This window comes from Capricornis sumatraensis, chromosome 11 (genome assembly GCF_032405125.1).
Source record: "Capricornis sumatraensis isolate serow.1 chromosome 11, serow.2, whole genome shotgun sequence".
In the NCBI taxonomy this organism is placed as follows: Eukaryota; Metazoa; Chordata; class Mammalia; order Artiodactyla; family Bovidae; genus Capricornis; species Capricornis sumatraensis.
The window spans coordinates 62,282,049-62,304,306 of record NC_091079.1 but is presented as its reverse complement, the minus strand read 5'-3'; the positions used below and the strand labels follow the sequence as shown (position 1 = coordinate 62,304,306).

At 38.9% G+C, this 22,258-nt stretch overlaps 1 protein-coding gene across 1 annotated transcript in view; it reads left to right on the top strand.

The window, feature by feature from the left end:
• The window catches only part of TPD52 (tumor protein D52), a 155,743-nt gene extending 138,930 nt beyond the window's left edge, over positions 1 to 16,813 (top strand). Inside the window, exon 7 of the mRNA XM_068983274.1 lies at positions 16,436 to 16,813. Within this exon, the coding sequence (XP_068839375.1) occupies positions 16,436 to 16,604 (169 nt within the window). The 3' untranslated portion in view covers positions 16,605 to 16,813. The remainder of the gene's footprint in view (positions 1 to 16,435) is intronic.
• The last annotated feature ends 5,445 nt before the right edge of the window (positions 16,814 to 22,258 follow it).

The following is a 22,258-nucleotide window of genomic DNA, read 5'->3' as shown; positions in this document are numbered from 1 at the left end:
GTGCATGCGCGCGCACATGCTCAATCACTTAGTTATGTTTGACTCTTTGTGACTCCACAGACTGTAGATCGTGACTCTCCTCTGTCTGTGAGGTTTCCCAGGCAAGAATACTGGAGTGGGTTGCCATTTCCTTCTCCAGTGTATTGATTATAGTCTTTCACAGACGTGATCAAATGCCTGTTATGTATAGTGTAGCACAGTGCTACAAAATAGAGGTTTAAAAGTATCATATTAACATAAATTGATTAAAGAGAGCACCGTAGGTAACAGGAAATGGTAGCTATATTTAGCTTATTTGTCACTCTTCTCATTTGTATCCAAGCAGAAGTGCAGTGAAAGTGAAAGCCACTCAAGTCATGTCTGACTGTGACCCCATGGACTATACATACAGTCCATGGAATTCTCCAGGCCAAAATACTGGAGTGGATAGCCTTTCTCTTCTCCAAGGAATCTTCCCAACCCAGGGATCGAACCCAGGTCTCCCACATTACAGGAGGATTCTTTACCAGCTGAGCCACGAGGGTATTCTATCTGAAACAAAATTTAGCTGGCCATCTGGCAAGCAGTCATGTCAAGAAGCATGATTTAAGGTGGGAGGGGGGTTCATGTTTGGGAACGCATGTACACCTGTGGTGGATTCATGTCAATGTATGGCAAAACCAATACAGTATTGTAAAGTAAAAGAGGAAAATAAATAAATAAATAAATAAAATAAAATCAGAGGAAAAAAAAAAAGAAGCATGATTTAGTTTCAGATTCAAGCCAGAGGAGTAAGTTAATTTTGCCTAACAGATCTTGCTATCCAGAAATAAGTCCAGGCACCAAAGGAGGTGGTAAGTCATTAATGAGAGTAACTGTACTTCATGCTCTGAAAGAGTTAAGTACTGAAAGGTACACTAAAAATTGATTTAAAATTTTTTACTGCATACCCTGCCTACTTTCTGACTGTTTGGTTGCTCTTTCTTTAACTTGCTTTCCAGCTTTTGTGCTTCCTGATAGTGGGAGACCTAATAAGTATTTTGAGTCATTGACTCATAAAATTTTAGAAATGAAAGGAATTTTGGAAGTCATCTAATTCAGCCCTTACTGAATTCAAACTCCATCATGAGATGACCATGCCACAGTGCTCATCTGTCATGAAAATTCCCTGTGATTTCCTCTAGTAATGCACAAACCAACCAGTTCCCCTTCCAGCCAACTCTGTTAGAAGTTCTTCCACATATTAAAGCTGAATCTGCCATAAATCTGCCATCCACTATAACTTCTAACTATTTTTCTTATTTCTGCTTTCTTGGAGGCATATAAAATAGATGCACAAAATAAATATTGTGACCTCTTTAGTATTAAAGACTTCCAGATTCTTTAGACAGGTATAAGATCCTTCTCTACTTTTTGTTCAAACTGCTCCTTCCCTTAATTTTTCATTCACATACTACAAGATTCTTTGACTGTCTTCTTTCCAAACAGATGACAGTTCCCTAGATGTGGTCAGAAAAGTGAAAGGAGATTGGAATTATTATGTGGGAAATATAATGTGGAACCTGTACTTTGTTGTTTCGTTGCTAAGTCATGTCCAGCTTTTTTGCAACCCTGTGGGCTGTAGCCCTTCAGGCTTCTCTGTCCATGAAATTCTCCAGACAAGAATAGTGGAGTGAGTTGCTATTCCATTCTCCAGAGGATCTTCCTGACACAGGGATCAAATTCAGGTCTCCTGCATTGCAGGTAGGTTCTTTACCATCTGAGCCATCAGGGAAGCCCCTTGTTTAGAGAGAAATACATATTAATCTCTTCAGTTTCATAATAGGAAAGCAACTTCGCTTATCTCATATTTGATAGTTAAAATGTGCAGTTCTAACTTTGACTTTCTATGTAATGTCTGCACTGCATGCCCTTGTTAGGGAAACTAAAGCTTGAATTGACCAAGATTCAGGTCGGTCCCTTGACTGCCACGAACCATTTATCTGGAGTTTGACTAAGACAGAGACTCAGAGAATGTAACTTATGAATACTGTAGCCAGTGCTTTTCAAACCAGACTCATTTGAGAAGTTTTTCCTAAATGTGCATGAATCTCTAGCTCTACCCTACTGATTTGGATGGTGTAGGTCTGGGTTAGACCCCAGGCATCAATATTTTTATAAAAAAAGGAAAGAAAAAGATTGTAAAAAGCTTCCACAGCCAATTGATTGTGTTTTGCCTCTCAGCTCTGACTCCCTGCAGAGTGATAAGTCTGTCCCTGTAAATTATAAAGTAACTTTTGGATTTTATTATCCTCATCCTCAGCCCCAAACTCAGACTCAAAGAATGCCTTCAGTCAGTTTTGTCTTCCTTTTGTTTCTTTTGTATATATTGAAGGCTGCTGTCAGATTTGTCCATATGAGCAATATTCTAGTTTATATTTGAAATTATTATCCTTTTAGTTATCTATTACACTTTATATTATATATAAAAATCAATGTAATGAATTTCATAATACCTGTTATTTATTGAGTATGTACTATGTGCCATATGTGTTAAGCATCTCAGCAGCTTTACCAAGTGTTATATACTCACTTTACAGCTAAGTAAGCAGTCCAAGGTTTCCAAGGTGGCTCAGTGGTAAAGAATGCACCTGCCAATGCTGAGATGCAGGAGGCGGGGGTTCGATCCCCAGGTCGGGAAGATCCTCTGGAATAGGAAGTGACAACACTCAGTATTCTTGCCTGAAAAATTCTGTGGACAGAGGAACCTGGCAGGCTATAGTCCATGGGATCTCAGAGTCGGACATGACAGCAACTGAGCACTGAGCACCCAGGCAAGCAGTCCATACGAGCTAAGTGTCTCATGCTCAGTCATGGTCAGATCTAGACCTTTCTATGACATTTTAAAACTCATATTCCTTCTTCTGCTGTACCCTGACAAAACTTATCTCTGACAATAAAAGTATATATTTTCTTCTCTCATAAAACAAAACTTGTATACCACAAGTTATATCCTTTTTTTCTTGGATACTCCAATTCTAGTTCCAGCTTTGATCTGATGTTAGTTATCAGCATATCTCAGGTGCCTGAAGGCATTTATTCCTTCTGTTTCCTTTGGATTTTTTTGTCCCTCCAAATACATATATTCTTTTTTATTGCATATTCATATTCTGACCAGCAACACTTTTTTTTTTTTTTTTCCAGAAAAATAGACTGTCATTAGGTTTTAGGATATTTCTTTCCCTAATTTCTTGACACATCTTATTTTGCTAACTCTAAGAAAAGTTTATAACTATCATTATTTATGCTATATGTAATGTATTACATTATAGGCATGTTCCACATTATTAAAAAGTGAAATATTTTATTGGACATTTAAAAATGTTTCATTTCATAAAATAAATCAATGTTTGAACAAGAGATAAAGCTTGTTTGTGGTACAAAATACTAACTAGCAGGGCAAGGTTAAAAAGTGTTTGGTTTAAGGGAAAGACAAAATCATATGTTTACCATAGAGTTGCAGAAAAAGATTAAATTCCAGGATGATTGCAATTTGAGGAAGTACATTTTAGCATTATGAACAGTGATTTAAATTTTAATCAGTTGAATTATTGGAGTTATAATTATTGGAATTATAGAAAGCTAGCACTTTCTACCTTTATTTTTTAACTGTGGCTGTTGTGCTTGATAAGACAGAATAGTTAGTATGGTGGTGAGTCAGTCTCACAGGCATGCTACAAACTGAGCAGAAAGAAGCAGCAGACTAGAAACACAGTCAAAGAAACCCCGTGGATGGCATTTGAAAAAGGGAGACACATCTGAAATATACCAAAGAGCCTGCATAGAAAACTTTACTTGTTAATCAAATATTTAAGACTGCAATAATATCATATGTAGCTAATAAAAAGTCTTAACATTTTGCATTTTGTATGTATATTGAATCAATTTTGCACTCAGTAGCTCTCGGCACTGTATTAGTTTTCAAACACTTTAAGTTGTATAAAAGTAGAATAAAATCATTGAACTGCAGAAGACCTTAGGTCTGTTCTAAGCTTATGCTTTTCAAAGATGAGGAAGTTGATGCCCAGAGAGTTCAATTAAAGGAGAGTATAATACACACATCCCTTCACGCTCGTGTGCAGGCGCTTTCCCTCACAGATGCGTGCGCAAGGCACACACGCAAAGGGCTGGCTTCACAGAGAGGCCAGCATTACTGCGCACGTTTGAATGAATTAGAAAAAACAAATAGGGAGTAATTAAACCATTAAAGATATCTTAGCTGTTTCTCTCCAAAAAAGAAAAGAAAATTTTATTCCCAAAGTCTTAAAACTTTAAAATAACAAAATCATAAGAAAATCAGGAAAAGTTCTAAAATATTTTAACTTGTTGGGATGAAAACATAGATGGTTAATGATTTCAAAACAACTGTTCTTGAAATCTCTGTGAACTTTGATTATAGTAAGGCAGCTACATTGACTCCCAAAGGCAGAATTCCTTACAAAATTCTCTTTGGATACTGAGATTCAGTCCAAGACTTGTATTTGCCGGCTTTGTATTATTTAATTTATGTATATCAAAGAACTAGTCAAGACACTGTCTCTATTTTAAGTCTATGAGAACCATCACCAGCCTGCACTGACAGATGTTAAAGAATGTGGAAAGAATGTCAAAACCCCCTCCTTAGAAAAGTTTTTAAACCATGTCCTTAATACAGAAATGCAAAACCAGATTTAATTGCCCTTTTCCTAAACAGCTCAGACATGCAGACTCATTTACTGCAGCATATGGTCTGCGAAAGTGCACATTGGAAGAGAGCAGTCATGGTGAAGGCTGAGACTGAATCCGTTTAGGCTGGAATTCACAAAGATCCAGCAGAGGCAAGCATTCAAAGTTAAAGAAACACATTGACCAGTGAAAACACGGGCTATTTTCATTTTGAACGTACTCACTGGAGATGTCCTATTCGCTTTCAGGACAGCAGTATTCAACGTTTCTAATATGAAATGCAGCATTTCTGAAAAACTAATATCTAAGGTTTTTTTCCTCCTAATTAAAAAAAAAAGGTATGAAAAATAGACAACCTTGCATAAAGTCATACAGTTTCAGGTTTTGGGTTTTTTTTTTTTTTTTTTGATAATTTATTATTTGTTACCACTGAAAGTAACCATTTTTCTAATTAAAACAATGACTTGGGTGACAGCAACATGGTTTGCATTTTATTTCAAAGGGATGACATTATGAGACTACATGAAATGGTAACGTCTTATCACTCCCAAACGGATTAGGTTTACAGTTCTTGGAAGAAGTCAAGGTAATTGAGAACTGAAGAAAAGGAAGACAAAAAAAATCTAAATCATCTTATACAACTTTGTGGTATTGGCAAATGATTTCATGTATCTTAATTTTCTACGTATAACGTGGAGTAAGCTATCTTTACATGGAATTTTGTTTTAACCTCTAATTATCTAAAAGACAGTTCAATTGCTATGTGTCTAGTGCAGTGTCATGCAGATATGAGGAAAAATATAAAAGGTAACAGAATGGAAAGAAACACATGAGCAGTTAGGAATGGCAAGCATGGATCTGATGGTTTAGTCTTGCTGGAATCTAATTAGGAATAGCTATTTATTATAACAAATAATTTCAAAGTGCTATTTTTCCTGTAAAACTAGAGTTTCTGTCAGTGATATGTTTATATATTTGTAAGACAAGTATTTTACTATTTTTATTGTCAATTTGAAGTTGTCTACAGCTGCACTGTCAAGCGGCTGTTTAAATTTAATTGAAATTACATAAAATTAGAAAATTGCTTCCTCTCCACATTAGTTATATTTCAAGTGTTCCATGACCATATTATATAGAATGTTTTTGTCATTATAGAAAGTTATGTTTTGGAATTGTTGATATTTTAATTAAGTTTTATCGATGTATTCCATTGAAAGTCAAGAAGATAAATTGTATATTTTTGGGTAGTAGGTATGTATGCCAGTGTTCTTAGTCACTCAGTCATGTCCGACTCTGGGCAACCCCATGGACTGTAGCCCACCAGGCACCTCTGCCCATGGGGATTCTCCAGGCAAGAATACTGGAGTGGGTTGCTATTTCCTTCTCCAGGGGATCTTCCTGACCCAGGGATCGAAGCCGGGTCTCCTGCATTGCAGGCAGATTCTTTACCACCTTAGCTAGGAGGGAAGCCGAGTTTTATCAATGTATTCCATTGAAAGCCAAGAAGATAAATTGTATAGTTTTAGCTATCAGATATAGAGGAGACTGATCTCCTCCCAGTGCAAAGAATAAGCCAAAGTTGAAGCTGTAAAGAAGATACATTTAACCTATGTGTGTGTGTCACTTCAGTTGTGTCCAACTCTTTGCAACCCCATGGACTATAACCCCCTAGTCTCCTCTGTCCAGGGGATTCTCCAGGCAAGAACACTGGAGTGGGTTGTCATGCCCTTCTGCATGAAATCTTCCTGACCCAGGAGTCGAACCTGCGTCTCTTACAGGTTGAAATTGGCAGCTGGGTTCTTTACCACTAGCGCCACCTGGGAAGCCCTTAACCCATGTAGCAAGACACAAAAATGAAATAATGGTGTTGCTGATGACAGTGTGATTTTTCTGAAATTGTGAACAACTCTTGGTAACATTTTGGACAAAATCAGTCTTCCCTTAATTTACATTGTAATCTCATTCTTGAAAATATAGTGTTTACTTAAACTCTTATTAAAAAAAAAAAAAACCTTTAAAAAATATTTAGCAGACAGAGTTCCAGGCTTAGATCATTGCAGTCAGATTTTATCAATGGCTAGCAGAACAGCTCTTGCATGGAAGAGTTCCTTGCATTACACAGTGTCTCCATCCCATCCACTCCTGCTAAATGTCAGCCTGATCTTTGTGACAACCAAACAGCACCTCTGAACATTTCCAACACATCTTGATATAAATATTTGGTATAAATATTCAAGATGGTAGCCTCCTTCAGCTTCTTAACATTGTCATCTTAAGCCTGTTCTTTTGTTGCATACATTTTTAAATTTAATTTTTCCCATGTTTTTTATTTTTTAATTAAAGTAAGGAACCTCTTGATGAAAGTGAAAGAGGTGAGTGAAAAAGTTGGCTCAAAGCTCAACATTCAGAAAACGAAGATCATGGCATCTGGTCCCATCCCTTCATGGCAAATAGATGGGGAAACAGTAGAAACAGTGTCAGACTTTATTTTGGGGGGCTCCAAAATCACTGCAGATGGTGATTGTAGCCATGATATTAAAAGACGCTTACTCCTTGGAAGAAAAGTTGTGACCAATCTAACAGCATATCAAAAAGCAGAGACATTACTTTGCCAACAAAGTTCCGTCTAGTCAAGGCTAGATGGTTTTTCCAGTGGTCATGTATGGATGTGAGAGTTGGCCTATTAAGAAAGCTGAGCTCCAAAGAATTGGTGCTTTTGTACTGTGGTGTTGGAGAAGACTCTTGAGAGTCCCTTGGACTGCAGGGAGATCCAACCAGTCCATCCTAAAGGAAATCAGTCCTGAATATTCTTTGGAAGGACTGATGTTGAAGTTGAAACTCCAGTACTTTGGCCACTTGATGCAAAGAACTGACTCATTTGAAAAGACCCTGATGCTGGGAAAGATTGAAGGCAGGAGAAGGGGACAACAGAGGATGAGATGGTTGGATGACATCACCGACTCAGAAAACATGAGTTTGGGTAAACTCCGGGAGTTGGTGATGGACAGGGAGGCCTGGCGCGCTGCAGGCAATGGGGTCACAAAGAGTCGGACGCGACTGGGCAACTGAACTGAACTGATAGTTAATTAACAATATTCTGTTAGTTTCTGGTATACAGCAAAGTGATTCAGTTATATATGTTTTCTTATTCTTTTTCATTATAGTTTATTATAAGATACTGAATATAGTTCCCTATACAGTAGGACCATGTTGTTTATTTATTTTACATATAGTAGTTTGTATCTACTAATCCCAAACTCTTAATTTATCCCTCCTCTCTACCCTGTTCCATATTTTTTTAATTGAAAATATTATGCTGCTGTGCACCTAATTCTCTTTAAGACTTGTCCTTGTTCATTCATAATAGGGTTAGACTTAAGGAAGTGACCAGGGGTAATAAAAGAAAAATTCCATCTTTACTTGTATATGCTGTGAACTTGTGTCTTATTTACACTAGAAAATGAGGCTGTGGTAGAGGTTGGCTCTACCATTTACAGCTGTGTGGCTGCAAGCAGTGGCCTGGTGAGCTTGTTCACTGAAGTCCTAAGTTTCCTTAAGAAACACATTGGAAATAAAACAACAGAAATAATTATAAGGCCATGTTGGTGTGTAGATAGAATGAGAACTCCTTCCTTTTACCTCAGGAGCTATTTATTGTTGTTGGACACGACATACCTAAGTCGTGTCCAACTCTTTGCACCCCATGGACTGCAGCACGCCAGGCTTCCCCGTCCTTCACCATCTCTGCAGTTTGCTGAAACTCATGTCCATTGAGTCGGTGATGCCATCCAACCATCTCATCCTCTGTCACCCCCTTCTCCTCCTGCCTTCAGTCTTTCCCAGCATCAGAGTCTTTACCAATGAAATGACTCTTTTCATAAGGTGACCAGAGTATTGGAGCTTCATCCTCAGCATCAGTCCTTCCAGTGAACATCCAGGGTTAATTTCCTTTAGGATTGACTGGGTTGATCTTGCTGTCCAAGGGAGTTTTGGAGTCTTCTCCCAGCACCACAGTTTGAAAGCATCAACTCTTCAGCACTCAGCCTTCTCTATGGTCCAACTCTCACATCTGTACACGACTACTGGAAAAACCATAGCTTTGACTGTCCAGACCTTTGTTGGCAAAACAATGTTTGAATACACTCTCTAGGTTTGTTATAGCTTTTCTTCCAAGGAGCAAGCATCTTTTAATTTCCTGGCTGCAGTCACTGTCCACAGTGCTTTTGAAGCCCAAGAAAATAAAATCTGTCATTGTTTCCACTTTTTCCCTTTCTATTTGCCATGAAGTGATGGGACCGGATGCCATGATCTTAGGGTATTTTTTTTTAATGTTGAGTTTTAAGCCAGCTTTTTCACTCTCCTCTTTCACCCTCTTTGAGAGGCTCTTTAGTTCCTCTTCGTTTTCTGCCATTAGAGTGGTATCATCTGCATATCCGAGGTTGTTGGTATTTCTCCCAACAATCTTAATTCCAGTTTGTTATTTACCTCTCCTGGCATTTCACATGATGTACTCTGCATATAAGTTAAATAAGCAGGGTGACAGTATACAGCTTTGTCATACTCCTTTCCCAATTATATTATATGATTATATTATATCCAGAAATATAAACAGACTTAAAATCTAGAATAGAACTTCTTAATCTTAGAGGTCCATAGATGACCTTCAGGTAATCTATGAACCTCTTGAAATTGTACCCCAGTTATGTTTATGGGCATTTGTTTGATTTTTAAAAGGAAGAGTCCACTGATACAATAAAAGGAATGAGGGAAAACTAATTAAAAGATTAATTTTTATGTGCATGCATGCTGAGTAGTGTTTGACTCTTTGCCACCCCATGCACCCCATGGACATGCCAAGGCTCCTCTGTCCATGGAATTTTCCAGGCAAGAATATGGGAATGGTTTGCCATTTCCTCCTTCAGGGGATCTTCCCAACCCAAGGATCAAACCTATGTTTCTTGCATCTCCTGCATTGGCAGGTGGATTCTTTACCAACTGTGCCTCCTTTTAAGTCCAAAAGAAAAATAAAACCTCATTATAGAAAAGGGCTTCCCTGGTGGCTCAGATGGTAAAGAATCTTCCTACAATGCAAGAGACCCAGGTTCAATCCCTGAGTCAGGAAGATCCCCTGGAGAAGGGAATGGCAACCCACTCCAGCATTCTTGCCTGGAGGATTCCAGGGACAGAGGAGTCTGGCGGGCTACAGTCCATGGGGTCACAAAGAGTCAGACATGACCAAGTGACTGAGACTCATAGACAGAGGAGGCAGAGTCAGTTCCATACAGAAAGGGATATCTGACAGGTTCGAAGTTAAGTCTGCTATTGAAATGGTACATTTTAAACGAAGAAGAAAAATTATGAACCTATTGAAAGGATCATCTTCCCCTTCCAAGAAATAGTTATGTGCTAAAAATAGATTCGTTGAACTCCATGAAGAATTAAGGAGTGACAGGAGAAGGTATCTTATACATGCTCAATAAATGTTAGCTACCATAATCAATCACCACCACTACCACCACCATCACCATCAAAACAAACCCAGTAGCAGTAGATGTTCCAGCCTTGGCATGATGGCAGGGGACAAGAACACTCTCAGGGGATACAGGTATATGTAAGGCTGATTCACTTTACTATCCATCAGAAACATCAGCAGTGTAAAGCACCTATACTCCAGTTTAAAAAATTATGACTACAAGAAAAAAAATAAGAACATTCCCAGATATAGTTTCAAGTTATAATTAAATCAGTTAAAGGGTTTCTACAGACAGTAAGCTTTGGGGACGCTCAGTTGTGTCCGACTCTTTGTGACCCCATGGACTGTAGCCTACCAGGCTCCTCCCTCCATGGGATTCTCCAGCCAAGTGTACTGGAGTGGGTTGCCATTTCCTTCTCCAGGGGATCTTCCCAACCCAGGGATCGAACTGGTTCTCCCACATTCCAGGCAGACGCTTTAACCTCTGAGCCACCAGGGAAGCCCAGGAGAAGGTAAAATTAGACAGCTCTGCCTGCCCGTCAGTGTTCACTGAGCCCCTGTCAAAAAGAATACTAAAGTGGATGAGTCACTGTGACCCTTCTGTGACTCACCATATATTTCTACTTTATTGTATTCAGGTATAATGTAGCTAAGGTGGGGAAGTGTGGACCATTAAATGTGGCGTGAATGTGGTGTGTAGTTCTGTGAGTTTTACTTGCTTTTGTTCAGTGCTAGTTTGCCTCACATCCTCAAAAGAAATTCAACATTCATTTCAAATAGTTGTTTTCTTTTTGGTAGGACATTTATAATAAATTTTAAGAGAGGAATGTTTATACCATTAAAATAAGTAAGATTTGAATCAAAGCAAATTATTGAAAGAAAACCCATCCCCAAAGCTTACTATCTGTAGAAATCCTCTAACTGATTTAATTATAACTTGAAATTATATCTGGGAGTGTTCTTATTTTTTTTCTTGTAGTCATAATTTTTTTAATTGGAGTATAGTTACTTTACACTGCTGATGTTTCTGATGGATAGCAAAGTGAATCAGCCTTACATATACCTGTATCCGCTGAGAGTGTTCTAGTCCCTGCCATCATGCCAAGGCTGGAACATCTACTGTCACTGGGTTTGTTTTGATGGTGATGGTGGTGGTAGTGGTGGTGATTGATTATGGTAGCTACCATTTATTGAGCATGTATAAGGACTTGGCAGGTGTTAACTCATTCTATGCTCATAGTAACCTGAAAGTGAAAGTGAAGTCACTCAGTCCTGTCCGACTCTGCGACTCCATGGGTTGTAGCCCGCCAGACTCCTCCATCCATGGGTTTTTCCAGGCAAGAATACTGGAGTGGGTTGCCATTTCCTTCTCCAGGGGATCTTCCCAACCCAGGGATCAAACCTGGGTCTCCCGCACTGCAGGTCGACTCTACTGTCTGAGACACCAGTTCAGTTCAGTTCAGTTCAGTCACTAAGTTGTGTCTGACTCTTTGCGACCCCATGGACTGCAGCATGCCAGGCCTCCCTGTCCATCACCAACTCCTGGAGTTTACCCAAACTCACATCCGTTGAGTCAGTGATGCCATCCAACCATCTCATCCTCTATCATCCCCTTCTCCTCCTGCCCTCAATCTTTCCCAGAATCAGGGTCTTTTCAAATGAGTCAGCCCTTCACATCAGGTGGCCAAAGCATTGGAGTTTCAGCTTCAACATCAGTCCTTCCAATGAATACCTAGGACTAATCTCCTTTAGGATGGACTGGTTGGATCTCCTTGCAGTCCAAGGGACTCTCAAGAGTCTTCTCCAACACCACAGTTCAAAAGCATCAATTCTTCGGCACTCAGCTTTCTTTATAACCCAACTCTCACATCCATACATGACTACTAGAAAAACCATAGCCTTGATTAGACGGACCTTTGTTGACAAAGTAATGTCTCTGCTTTTTAATATGCTGTCTAGGTTGGTCACAACTTTCCTTCCAAGGAGTAAGCATCTTTTAATTTCATGGCTGCAGTCACCATCTGCAGTGATTTTGGAGCCCCCCAAAATAAAGTCAGCCACTGTTTCCACTGTTTCCCATCTATTTGCCATGAAGTGATGAGACCAGATGCCATGATCTTCATTTTCTGAATGTTGAACTTTAAGCCAACTTTTTCACTCTCCTCTTTCACTTTCATCAAGAGGCTCTTTAGTTCTTCTTCATTTTCTTCCATAAGGGTGGAGTCATCTGCCTATCTGAGGTTATTGATATTTCTCCCACCAATATTGATTCCAGCTTGTGCTTCTTCCAGCCCAGCGTTTCTCATCATGTACTCTGCATAGAAGTTAAATAAGCAGGGTGACAATATACAGCCTTGACGTACTCCTTTTCCTATTTGGAACCAGTCTGTTTTTCTATGTCCAGTTCTAACTGTTGCTTTCTGACCTGCATACAGGTTTCTCAAGAAGCAGGTCACGTGGTCTGGTATTCTCATCTCTTTCAGAATTTTCCACAGTTTTTTGTGATCCACAGAGTCAAAGGCTTTGGCATAGTCAATAAAGCAGATAGATATTTTTCTTGAACTCTCTTGCTTTTTCAATGATCCAGGAGATGTTGGCAATTTGATCTCTGGTTTCTCTGCCTTTTCTAAAACCAGCTTGAACATCTGGAAGTTCACCTGGAAGTTCATCTGATGTCATTTGAGACATCAGAGAAGCCCATAATTATTATTTCCATTTTACAAATGAGGAAACTGAAACAGAGATGAAATAACTAGCTCAGAGCTGCATGTTTAGGGATGGAGCTGGGCACGTTTCTAGTCATCTGGTTCCGGAGTCTACAGTCTTTACCACCTCATTGCCTTTTCTGGATATTTATACTTAGGCCAAAATCTTTGACTGAAAGGAGCATTTGGAAACTATGAACAATGCAGTCTTGGGGAAAGAGTGTACTGACATATTCGTTTTAAATGTTGTTATGTGAAACAATGGAAACCCGAATGGGAAGACTAAGTGGTATAAGTGATTATCAGAGACTGCAGTACTGGAGGGTCACCTCAAATTACATTGGCAGAAATGGAGTTCTCCGAAATACATCAGTCATTTCTTTACTTCCCTCTAATGAAGTATTTCAAACTTAAAGCAAGGATAAACTCCACATTAATGATATGGCTGCTGTTCCTGTGAGTGAGGACTACCAACCTTTCCACGTCCTGGGTTTCTCAGAGAGAACAGTCTGTGTGTGGGAGAGTCAGTCCCACCCCAGTGGTCACCAGGCTTTGTTCAGGGGGCTCTTTTAAGGCGCATTTCTCCATTATAGATTGTCATTGCCTGGCTTTATTTTATTTTATTTTGTCAATCTAAATTACTCATCCTGAAGTTTGTTGGTTTTGTCATCACTTGTGGAAAACATCTGTTACTCTCAAAGGCTGTTCATGGTGGCCGCAAAGTCCATCAGAGGTCCTCGTTTTACTGGTCCTTTGTATGTATGTAGGATGCCGTGCCTTGTATATAATACAGGTAATTCTAGGCCAGATTTTTCTCAAATGCTGATCAGAGAAGACTGCATCTCCATTACCTGGGGAGCTTTAAAAAGGCAAATTCCACTGCAGCCCCTCCCTAGGTGAGCACTGAGGAACTCAGGATGTGAAAAATCTCAGTATACTGGCCTCAGATCACTGAGATGCCTGTGGAAGGAATGAGTTCAGTAAGCCCCAACACCTGAGTCTTCCCATACATAGAAAAGTAGAAAGCACTAACTTCCTGAACTTTTGAGATAATCTGGTTTTCTTTAATTCACAAAAATACTCTTGATGTTCAGACTACCCGCCCTTTGTTGCAAAACTTCTGTATAACCTGACTCCTCCCCGCTCCTTGCCCCTCCATGCCCCTGCCTCCTCAGAGCAGTTCTCTCAGGGTTACTGAGATGCTGTCTCCCAGGCTTGAAGTCCTAAAAGTTCCCACTGAATAAAACATAACTCTTAACAAAAAAAAAAAAAGCAAATTTCTGAGTCCCACCCTAGATTTGCCAACTCTCACTAGGGTTGCTTCCCTTATTTGCATTTTTAAGGAGCACTGCAGTTGCTTTTGATACATGAAACGTATAGATCTCCTCTGGGTACTATAAGAGAGACAGATGAGATAAAAGCCCTGCCCTTAGTGAGCTTATGGTCTGTTAGGGAAGATAACACGTAGAAGTAATGCACAGTGAAAATTAAGTACCATAAAAGTAGAAACAGCTACTTCCAGACAACTGAAGTCAGAGAATCTTCTAGAGGTATTTTTGTTGTTGTTGTTTAGTACACAGTGTGGGTGATTCTTGATTCATTCAGCACACGTAAAGGCCTGCAGCTCACTTTTCATTTCGGTTACCAACTCACTGGATAGCTTCTTAAATTTCCATACTTTTTAGAGATGAAGGCAAAACTTTCATATTATTTAAGGCTCCTCCACCTAAACATAGGGACAGCTTTGCTTTCCATAAACTACCAAGCATACTGGACACTCATGGTATTTCTGATTTTATTTTTGTAACAGGAGATTGCTAACATTTACAAGACACAGGACTGTCTCCCCTGAGAGCTGCCCCTTCAGTGTGACTATGCCCAGATAGCGTGTCCCAAGTGTTTGTGCATGTTCAACTCTTTTCATTAAAAAACAAACAAAAAAAAAATCACTGTTCCCCTTTATCATGGTCAGTTTATTGTCCAACTCCTAACAATGGAAGGAGAAGAAAACTAACATTCATTAACCACGGTGCACCAGGCACTGTGCCAGGCAAGCTTCAGGGAGGTTGAGTAAATGAACCGGGCCACACAGCTGCTAAAGCCAAGAGAACGGAGTATCTAGACTGTCGATGAGGAGGTGGCTTTTGTCAGCAAGCGTCTTGTTAATTTATTGACAAACATTTGCGTTCCTGCTGCATTGGCCCTGGAAGGATACAGATGTGAACACAGTGACAGATCTTGGGGAGTGTTTGATCTAATAAGAAATCAGAGATTTACACAGATAACCAGTAGAGGTGAGTGAAGGGCACTAACATTTGTGCTTACTTGGCTATGCTGTCTTTCTTGGGAATTCCAGTGACAGAAACTGCATTCTGATAAGGAGAATGTGGAAACTCTCAAGGGCTGCATTTGATACATTCTACCTGGATACCTGGGAACCAACAGGACTTCTTCTTAAGGAAGGTCCAAGCAGTGCTGCAGTGCAAAAGGCAAAGAGGAGTAGGATGGGAGTTTCTGTTTTCTGAGAGTATAAAGCTAGGCCTTGCTATTCTAGGATATCTCTTCAGTTATTTTAAACAAAGAAGTATGATCTGTGCTATCACATGCAGACACCCACGTACATATATATAAATATACATATAGAAAGACTAGGAAGTGTGACTGACGTCATGATTTTTCAAATTTTACAGAAGGACATTTTGTTCTGTAATTAGAAAGAAAAATGACTTAGAAAAAAGCCAAATAACCTACAGGTTTACTTGATGAATCACCTATAAATTCCTCCAGAATACCTAATCAAACATTATGTGGAGACTATTCATTGTAGGCTCTACCAAAATCATTTTCTCTTTTTGGGAGAACTCTGTTTCTTCATTTTCTGTTTATATAAAATTATTTTAATTTAAAAATTACCTTAGAGTACTTGAGGTGTATATGTAGATGTTTTTAAGAAAGAGTTGTGATTTTCATTCAGTAACAATATTTTTACTCTCCCATACTTTTTCATAATGTTGATATTAAGCTCTTAAAATGATTAATCAAGGAAGAAAGATAAATGAGCATCAGTTTTCACTTGGTATTGTGAAATACTTGAATATTTTTATTTTTACCAAATTGAGCCATCATACATTGTGGGGCCAGCGTTATATTTTAATTACAGTGCAGTCAATCCCCTATAGTAAGTATTTGGCAGTGAGACTTTTTTCCATTTTGTTTTTCAAAGAAGATACTAATTTTAGAAGACAAAATGTTTCTGAAAACATTTTTTCCCCTTGATACTCTTTGACTTTAAAAATGAATGACATTAAAATAAATGTCAGTTTCAAGGACCAACTTGTTTGAATTTCAGTTTGGAATACATTTTCATTTCAGTTATAAAATCTTTAAAGGTGACTTTAACATAAGAATTCTGATGCAACTAAATAACTTTTCTGTCAAAAACAACTATTTCCCTGATGCCAGTGTTAATTTCCTTATCTGGAGCCAACACAAATTAGAATTAGAACTTGAGTTTGATTTTAGTTGTTCATTTTATGATATGAAGAATTAATGGAACTTTTTTCTTACTGTTTAGGAAATACCAGAAAGGAACCAGAGTCCGGCTGCGACTATTAGATCTTGAACTTACATCTAGGTTCCTGGGAGCGACAACAGATACAACCATCCTAGAGGCCGATGCAATTCTGTTAGGACTCCAGGAGAGTAAAGACTCAAAATCAAAAGAGGAACATCGTGAAAAGTAAATGAACTTTGCTGAGTGCTTTCGCTCCTTTTATGTTGAATGCAGATATTCAAGAACACAATTAGACAGTTATGAATAAATGATTAGAAAAAGACATAGTAAATGAAAGCTATAATTATAGCTCTTATCTGTTAGAATTTTCTTTAGCTGTATCTCCCCTCCCCCTGTTTTTATGCCCGTTCTTTCCTTTGATTGGAATAGTATAAACTGTACTGAGAAATTCTGTCCTTCAATAAATATGTTTTGAGTGTTCACTATGTGTATGCCACTGTTCTAAATACCAAAGAAACAGTGGTAAACAAATCAGATGAAATTGCTTGCCTATTAGGGCTTACCTTTGGCTGGGGAAATTGACAAGTAAGTAAAATAAAGAGCATGTTAGATGGTGATGAGTGCTAAGGACAAAAATACAGCAGAAGGGGCAGAGGATCTGAATAGACATTTTTCCAAAAAAGACATACAGATGGCCAAGAGTTACATGAGAAGGTGCTCAGCATCAGGGAAGTGAGTCAAACCATGAGATCCCACCTCACACCTGTTAGAATGGCTGTCATCAGAAGGCAAGAAGTAACGAGGGTTGGCGAGAATGTGGAATTTTAAAAGGGAATCCTGGTGCACTAGCTATTGGAATGTCAATTGGTGCAGCCACAATGGAAAACATTATGGAGGCTCCTCAAAAAATGGAAAATAGAATTATCACATGATATAACAATTCCACTTATGGGTATTTCCAAAGAAAATGAAAACATTAACTCAAAAATATATGCACCCCTGTGTTCATTGCAGCATTACTTACAATAGCTGAAGGTACAGAAGCAACTTAAGTGTCCAGCAGTGGAAGAATGGATAAAGAAACATTTTCTCTGCAGGAAACCCAGGTTTGACCCCTGGATCAGGAAGATCCCGTGAAGAAAGAAATGGCTACCTAGTCCAGTATTCTTATCTGGAGAATTCCATGGACAGAGGAGCCTGCCAGGCTATAGTCCACAGGGTCGCAAAGAGTTGGACACGACTGAGCGACTAACACTTTCAAGTGTCCATCAATACATGAATGGATAAAGAAACTGTGATATACATGCACACACGTGCATCATATATATAATGGAATATTATTCAGACATTAAAAAATAAGGAAATCTCGCCATTTTTGACAATATGGATTGACCTTGAAGGCACTGTGTAATGTAAAATGTCAGACAGAGAATGATGAAACTGTATGATCTCACTTATATGTAGAATCTAAGAAAAAGAGCTTATGGATATAAAGAATGTATTGGTAGTTGAGGGCAAGAGTTGATGGTGGTAACAGTGGGCAAAATGAGTGAAAGCGGCTAAAAACTATAAACTTTCAGGTATAAGATACATTAGCCATGGGGTTGTAATGTACAGCATGGTGACTATAATTACTAATACTGTATCATATATTTGAAAGTTGCTAAGTTTAGTGTCAGCATCTCAAGGGACACAAATTTGAAGCAAACTCCAGGAAATGTTCCATGTCCAGTTCTAACTGTTGCTTCCTGACCTGCATACAGGTTTCTCAAGAGGCAGGTCAGGTGGTCTGGTATTCCCATCTCTTTCAGAATTTTCTACAGTTTATTGTGATCCACACAGTCAAAGGCTTTGGCATAGTCAATAAAGCAGAAATAGATGTTTTTCTGGAACTCTGTTGCTTTTTCAGTGATCCAACAGATGTTGGCAATTTGATCTCTGGTTTCTCTGCCTTTTCTAAAACCAGCTTGAACATCTAGAAGTTCATGGTTCACATATTGCTGAAGCCTGGCTTGGAGAATTTTAAGCATTACTTTACTAGCGTGTGAGATGAGTGCAATTGTGCTGTAGTTTGAGCATTCTTTGGCATTGCCTTTCTTTGGAATTGGAATGAAAACTGACCTTTTCCAGTCCTGTGGCCACTGCTGAGTTTTCCAAATGTGCTGGCATATTGAGTGCAGCACTTTCACAGCATCATCTTTTAGGATTTGAAACAGCTCAACTGGAATTCCATCATCTTCACTAGCTTTGTTCGTAGTGATGCTTCCTAAGGACCACTTGACTTCACATTCCAGGATGTTTGGCTCTAGGTGAGTGATCACACCATCATGGTTATAGGGGTCATGAAGATCTTTTTTGTATAGTTCTTCTGTGTATTCTTGCCACCTCTTAATATCTTCTGCTTCTATTAGATCTATACAATTTCTGTCCTTTATTGAGCCCATCTTTGCATGAAATATTCCCTTGGTATCTCTAATTTTCTTGAAGAGTTCTCTAGTCTTTCCCATTCTATTGTTTTTCTCTGTTTCTTTGCACTGACCACTGAGGAAGGCTTTTTATCTCTCCTTGCTTTCTTTGGAACTCTGCATTCAGGTGGGTATATTTTTCCTTTTCTCCTTTGCCTTTCACTTCTTTTCTCAGCTGTTTGTAAGGTCTCCTCAGACAACCATTTTGTCTTTTTCCATTTCTTTCTCTTGGGGATGGTCATGATCCCTGCCTCCTGTACAATGTCATGAACCTCCATCCATAGTTCTTCAGGCTCTTTGTCTATCAGATCTAATCTCTTCAATCTGTTTGTTACTTCTACTGTATAATCACAAGGGATTTGACCATACCTGAATGGTCTATATATAAGTATATAGTTTTCAACCTGCAATTGAATGAGTCCATTACCTGAACAACTTGGGGCATGCAAGAGAAATATGCTATCCCATAAGAAATAATGGGCTGATTGAAGATAAGCTGGTTCATTGTGCAGCATCATCACAGACTCCTTTCTTGCACCCCTTCAGGTGTCTAATGAAATCTGCAATCACCCTCCATGTTTTGACAAAAAGTACTGGACTCTTTCTGTATTTTCTGATTTGCCCTTTTCCACGCAAATGTTCTTTCTATTTCTATGATGTTTCAAACAACTAGGAAAGACTAGAAATCATTTAGGCTAGGAATTTAAAACATCCGTCAGCAAGAAACCCTTATTCAAATAAAATTTTATTTGGTGTGAAAGGTTGGATTGTTTATCTTGCTTCTTCCCTTCAGTGTAGTAATATTGTACATGCATACTCTCAACATGGTCTGTGAAGTGTACTTTCCTACCCCTTGACTTTGGACTTGGGTGTATGACTTTGTTAGGCCAATGGTATCTTAATGGCAGTGAGCAGAGGCTGAAGCATGCCTTAAAGTTTGGCCTTGCTCTGTGGCACAAACCCTCAGAGTAGAGCCAAGCCTAATGGACCCACATTAGGATCAAGCCTGAAACAGAACCATCCCAGACTTGTAGACCAGTGAGTGAAGTGAAAGCTTACAAACCACTGACATTTTTGTGGCTCTTTGTTAACTGATACAGAAATTAGTACCTGAAAGTGACACTGGTCCTGGGATTGAGTGGTGGGCAGCAAAAAAAAAAATTTAATGAGGGACTGAAAAAATAGCAGCCTGTGTTAAATAGTAGCAAAGCATTTGTTAAAACTGTCACCTAAGGTGACTTAGAAGATAGAAAAATTACCTAATTAACAGAGACATTTGGGCAAAAAAAAATTTTGAAGCAGAATGTTGAAAGCACAAGTTGCACCTAATAAGGTACTAAAATGAATTCAGGGGCAATTTTATCAAAAGTGTAGGCAATAAAGCAGCTCATACGAAAGTAAAATCCACAGTGTTGACATGATCCCAGCGTAAAGACCAAATCTAGAATGTAACTAAAACATTTAGAAAGGACTTTTCGAAAGGACTAAAATATGTCTAGTAGATTCTTTCAGATGAACAGAAGAACTCAGAAATCTTAAGGACAAAGTGTCATAGAAGCCTGACTGTGCCCAAAGTGAGGTAATTAAGCTTAGAGACATAAAGGCTTATCTCAAAAGGAAAAAAGTGGTGGTGGTGGGCGGGGGGAGATGTGCTTTTTGGCAAATGATGTTATTGGAATCAAATAAGTAGAAAGCTCATAAAGTTTTGGGAAGACACATTTTGACAATAGTGCTTCCAGTCTAGACTGAAACTGTTCAAGATATAAAAAGACTTCATGGACCTGAACTCCTACAGCAAGAAAGGGGTCTTTAAAAAATAGCTTAGCTGGTGTTTTTATGTACTTGTATTCCTGTCACAAGATTGCAAGGAGCATGATGGAACAGAAAGGACCTCAGAGAACCCAGGAACCACGGAGAAAAATGGACTTGAGAGCTACTCCTGTGATGCAGAATAGGGGTCTAATCAAGGAACACCTCTTAAGATAAAGGGGCTTGACTGGTTAACAGTAGGGAGTCTGTAACACCTAGTGGGATTATAGAATTGCTGTGGTTCAGCGATTGCTGTGTGCCCTCTATTTTTTTACCTTTTTAAATCGTATTTATTATTGTCATCATGTTCCAGCATTGCACATTAGGTGTTAAAGTAATTATCTATTGCTAAGTAGCAGATTATCCCCAAATTTAACAGTTTAAAATGACACACATGTATTATCTCACAGTTTCTGTGGATCAGGTCTCCAGGCACAATTTAACTGGTTCCTCTGATTCTGAGTTGTCGCAAGCCTTCATTCAAGTTGTCAGCTAGAGTTCGGGGTGTGACTAGAGAAGGACTCTCCCAAACTCGCTTACAGAGTTGGCAGGATTCGGTTCCCTGAGAGTTTCTATACTGAAGACTTCAACTCCCTGGTGGCTGTTGAGTAGAGGTCACCCTCAGAGCATCTTCCATGTGACACTTTGCCTCAACAAAGCCATCAAGAAAGACACTGCTGGCAAGATGAGAGTCACTATTTTATGTGACCTAGTCACAAATGTGGCATCCCCTTACCATTGCCATATTCTATTGGTTAGAAGCAGGTTACTGAAAGGAAGAGGATAGCTCAAGGCCATGTATGCCAAGAGGCAGGGGCTGCTGGCGTCATCTTAGAGGCTTCCTGCCTTAGGTATGTGGAAGACAGATAATTTTCTATTCAGTGTATAGGTCTCTGGGTTGAGAGTAGTGGAGTCTGAACTGATGCAAATCATAGGATCCTGATCTTTTGACAAATACCATAATTAGATGAGGCTTAGGGAGAGGGTGGTCGTTGGATGGGAGTGAATAAGTTTTTCATGTGAGTGAGATGTGAATAGTTGTATCCAAGAGGACAACCAAAATAGGTTGAATTTTTTCACTCCATTTCTTTCTTCTGTAGTAGAACCCCTGCTTATAGTCTCACGATGTATGGGGTATACAACCCTTGCTGTTGGGGGCTCATTGTTTCCATAATTGATATAACCTAAAGATATAAGTAAGTTCAGGAAACATTTATATGAATCCATGAATGGTAAATCCAGATTTGAGTAATAAAGGAAACCAGGGAGTTTGAAATGAATCCCAAAACTTCTGAGGCCAACATTAATGCAATACTACGAGACTTTGAAACCACAGGCTGGTTAGACCATTGGGTTGACCCAATATTGCATGTCTTATATTTATATCATTTGGTTTTTAAAAATAAATACTAATTTTAGTATAAATTCCTAAGGGAAACTTGTAGTTTATTTGAAATGACTGTAACTTTCCCCTCATGTTTCTTTTAAATGAATTACAAAGAACTCAGAAATGCTCTAAGCCAAAGGATATAGGAAACCCTTATGAATGAATGTGTATGCTTTTATGTTCTCACACCTGCATTCTATGTGTAGGAAATGGAAAACAGGA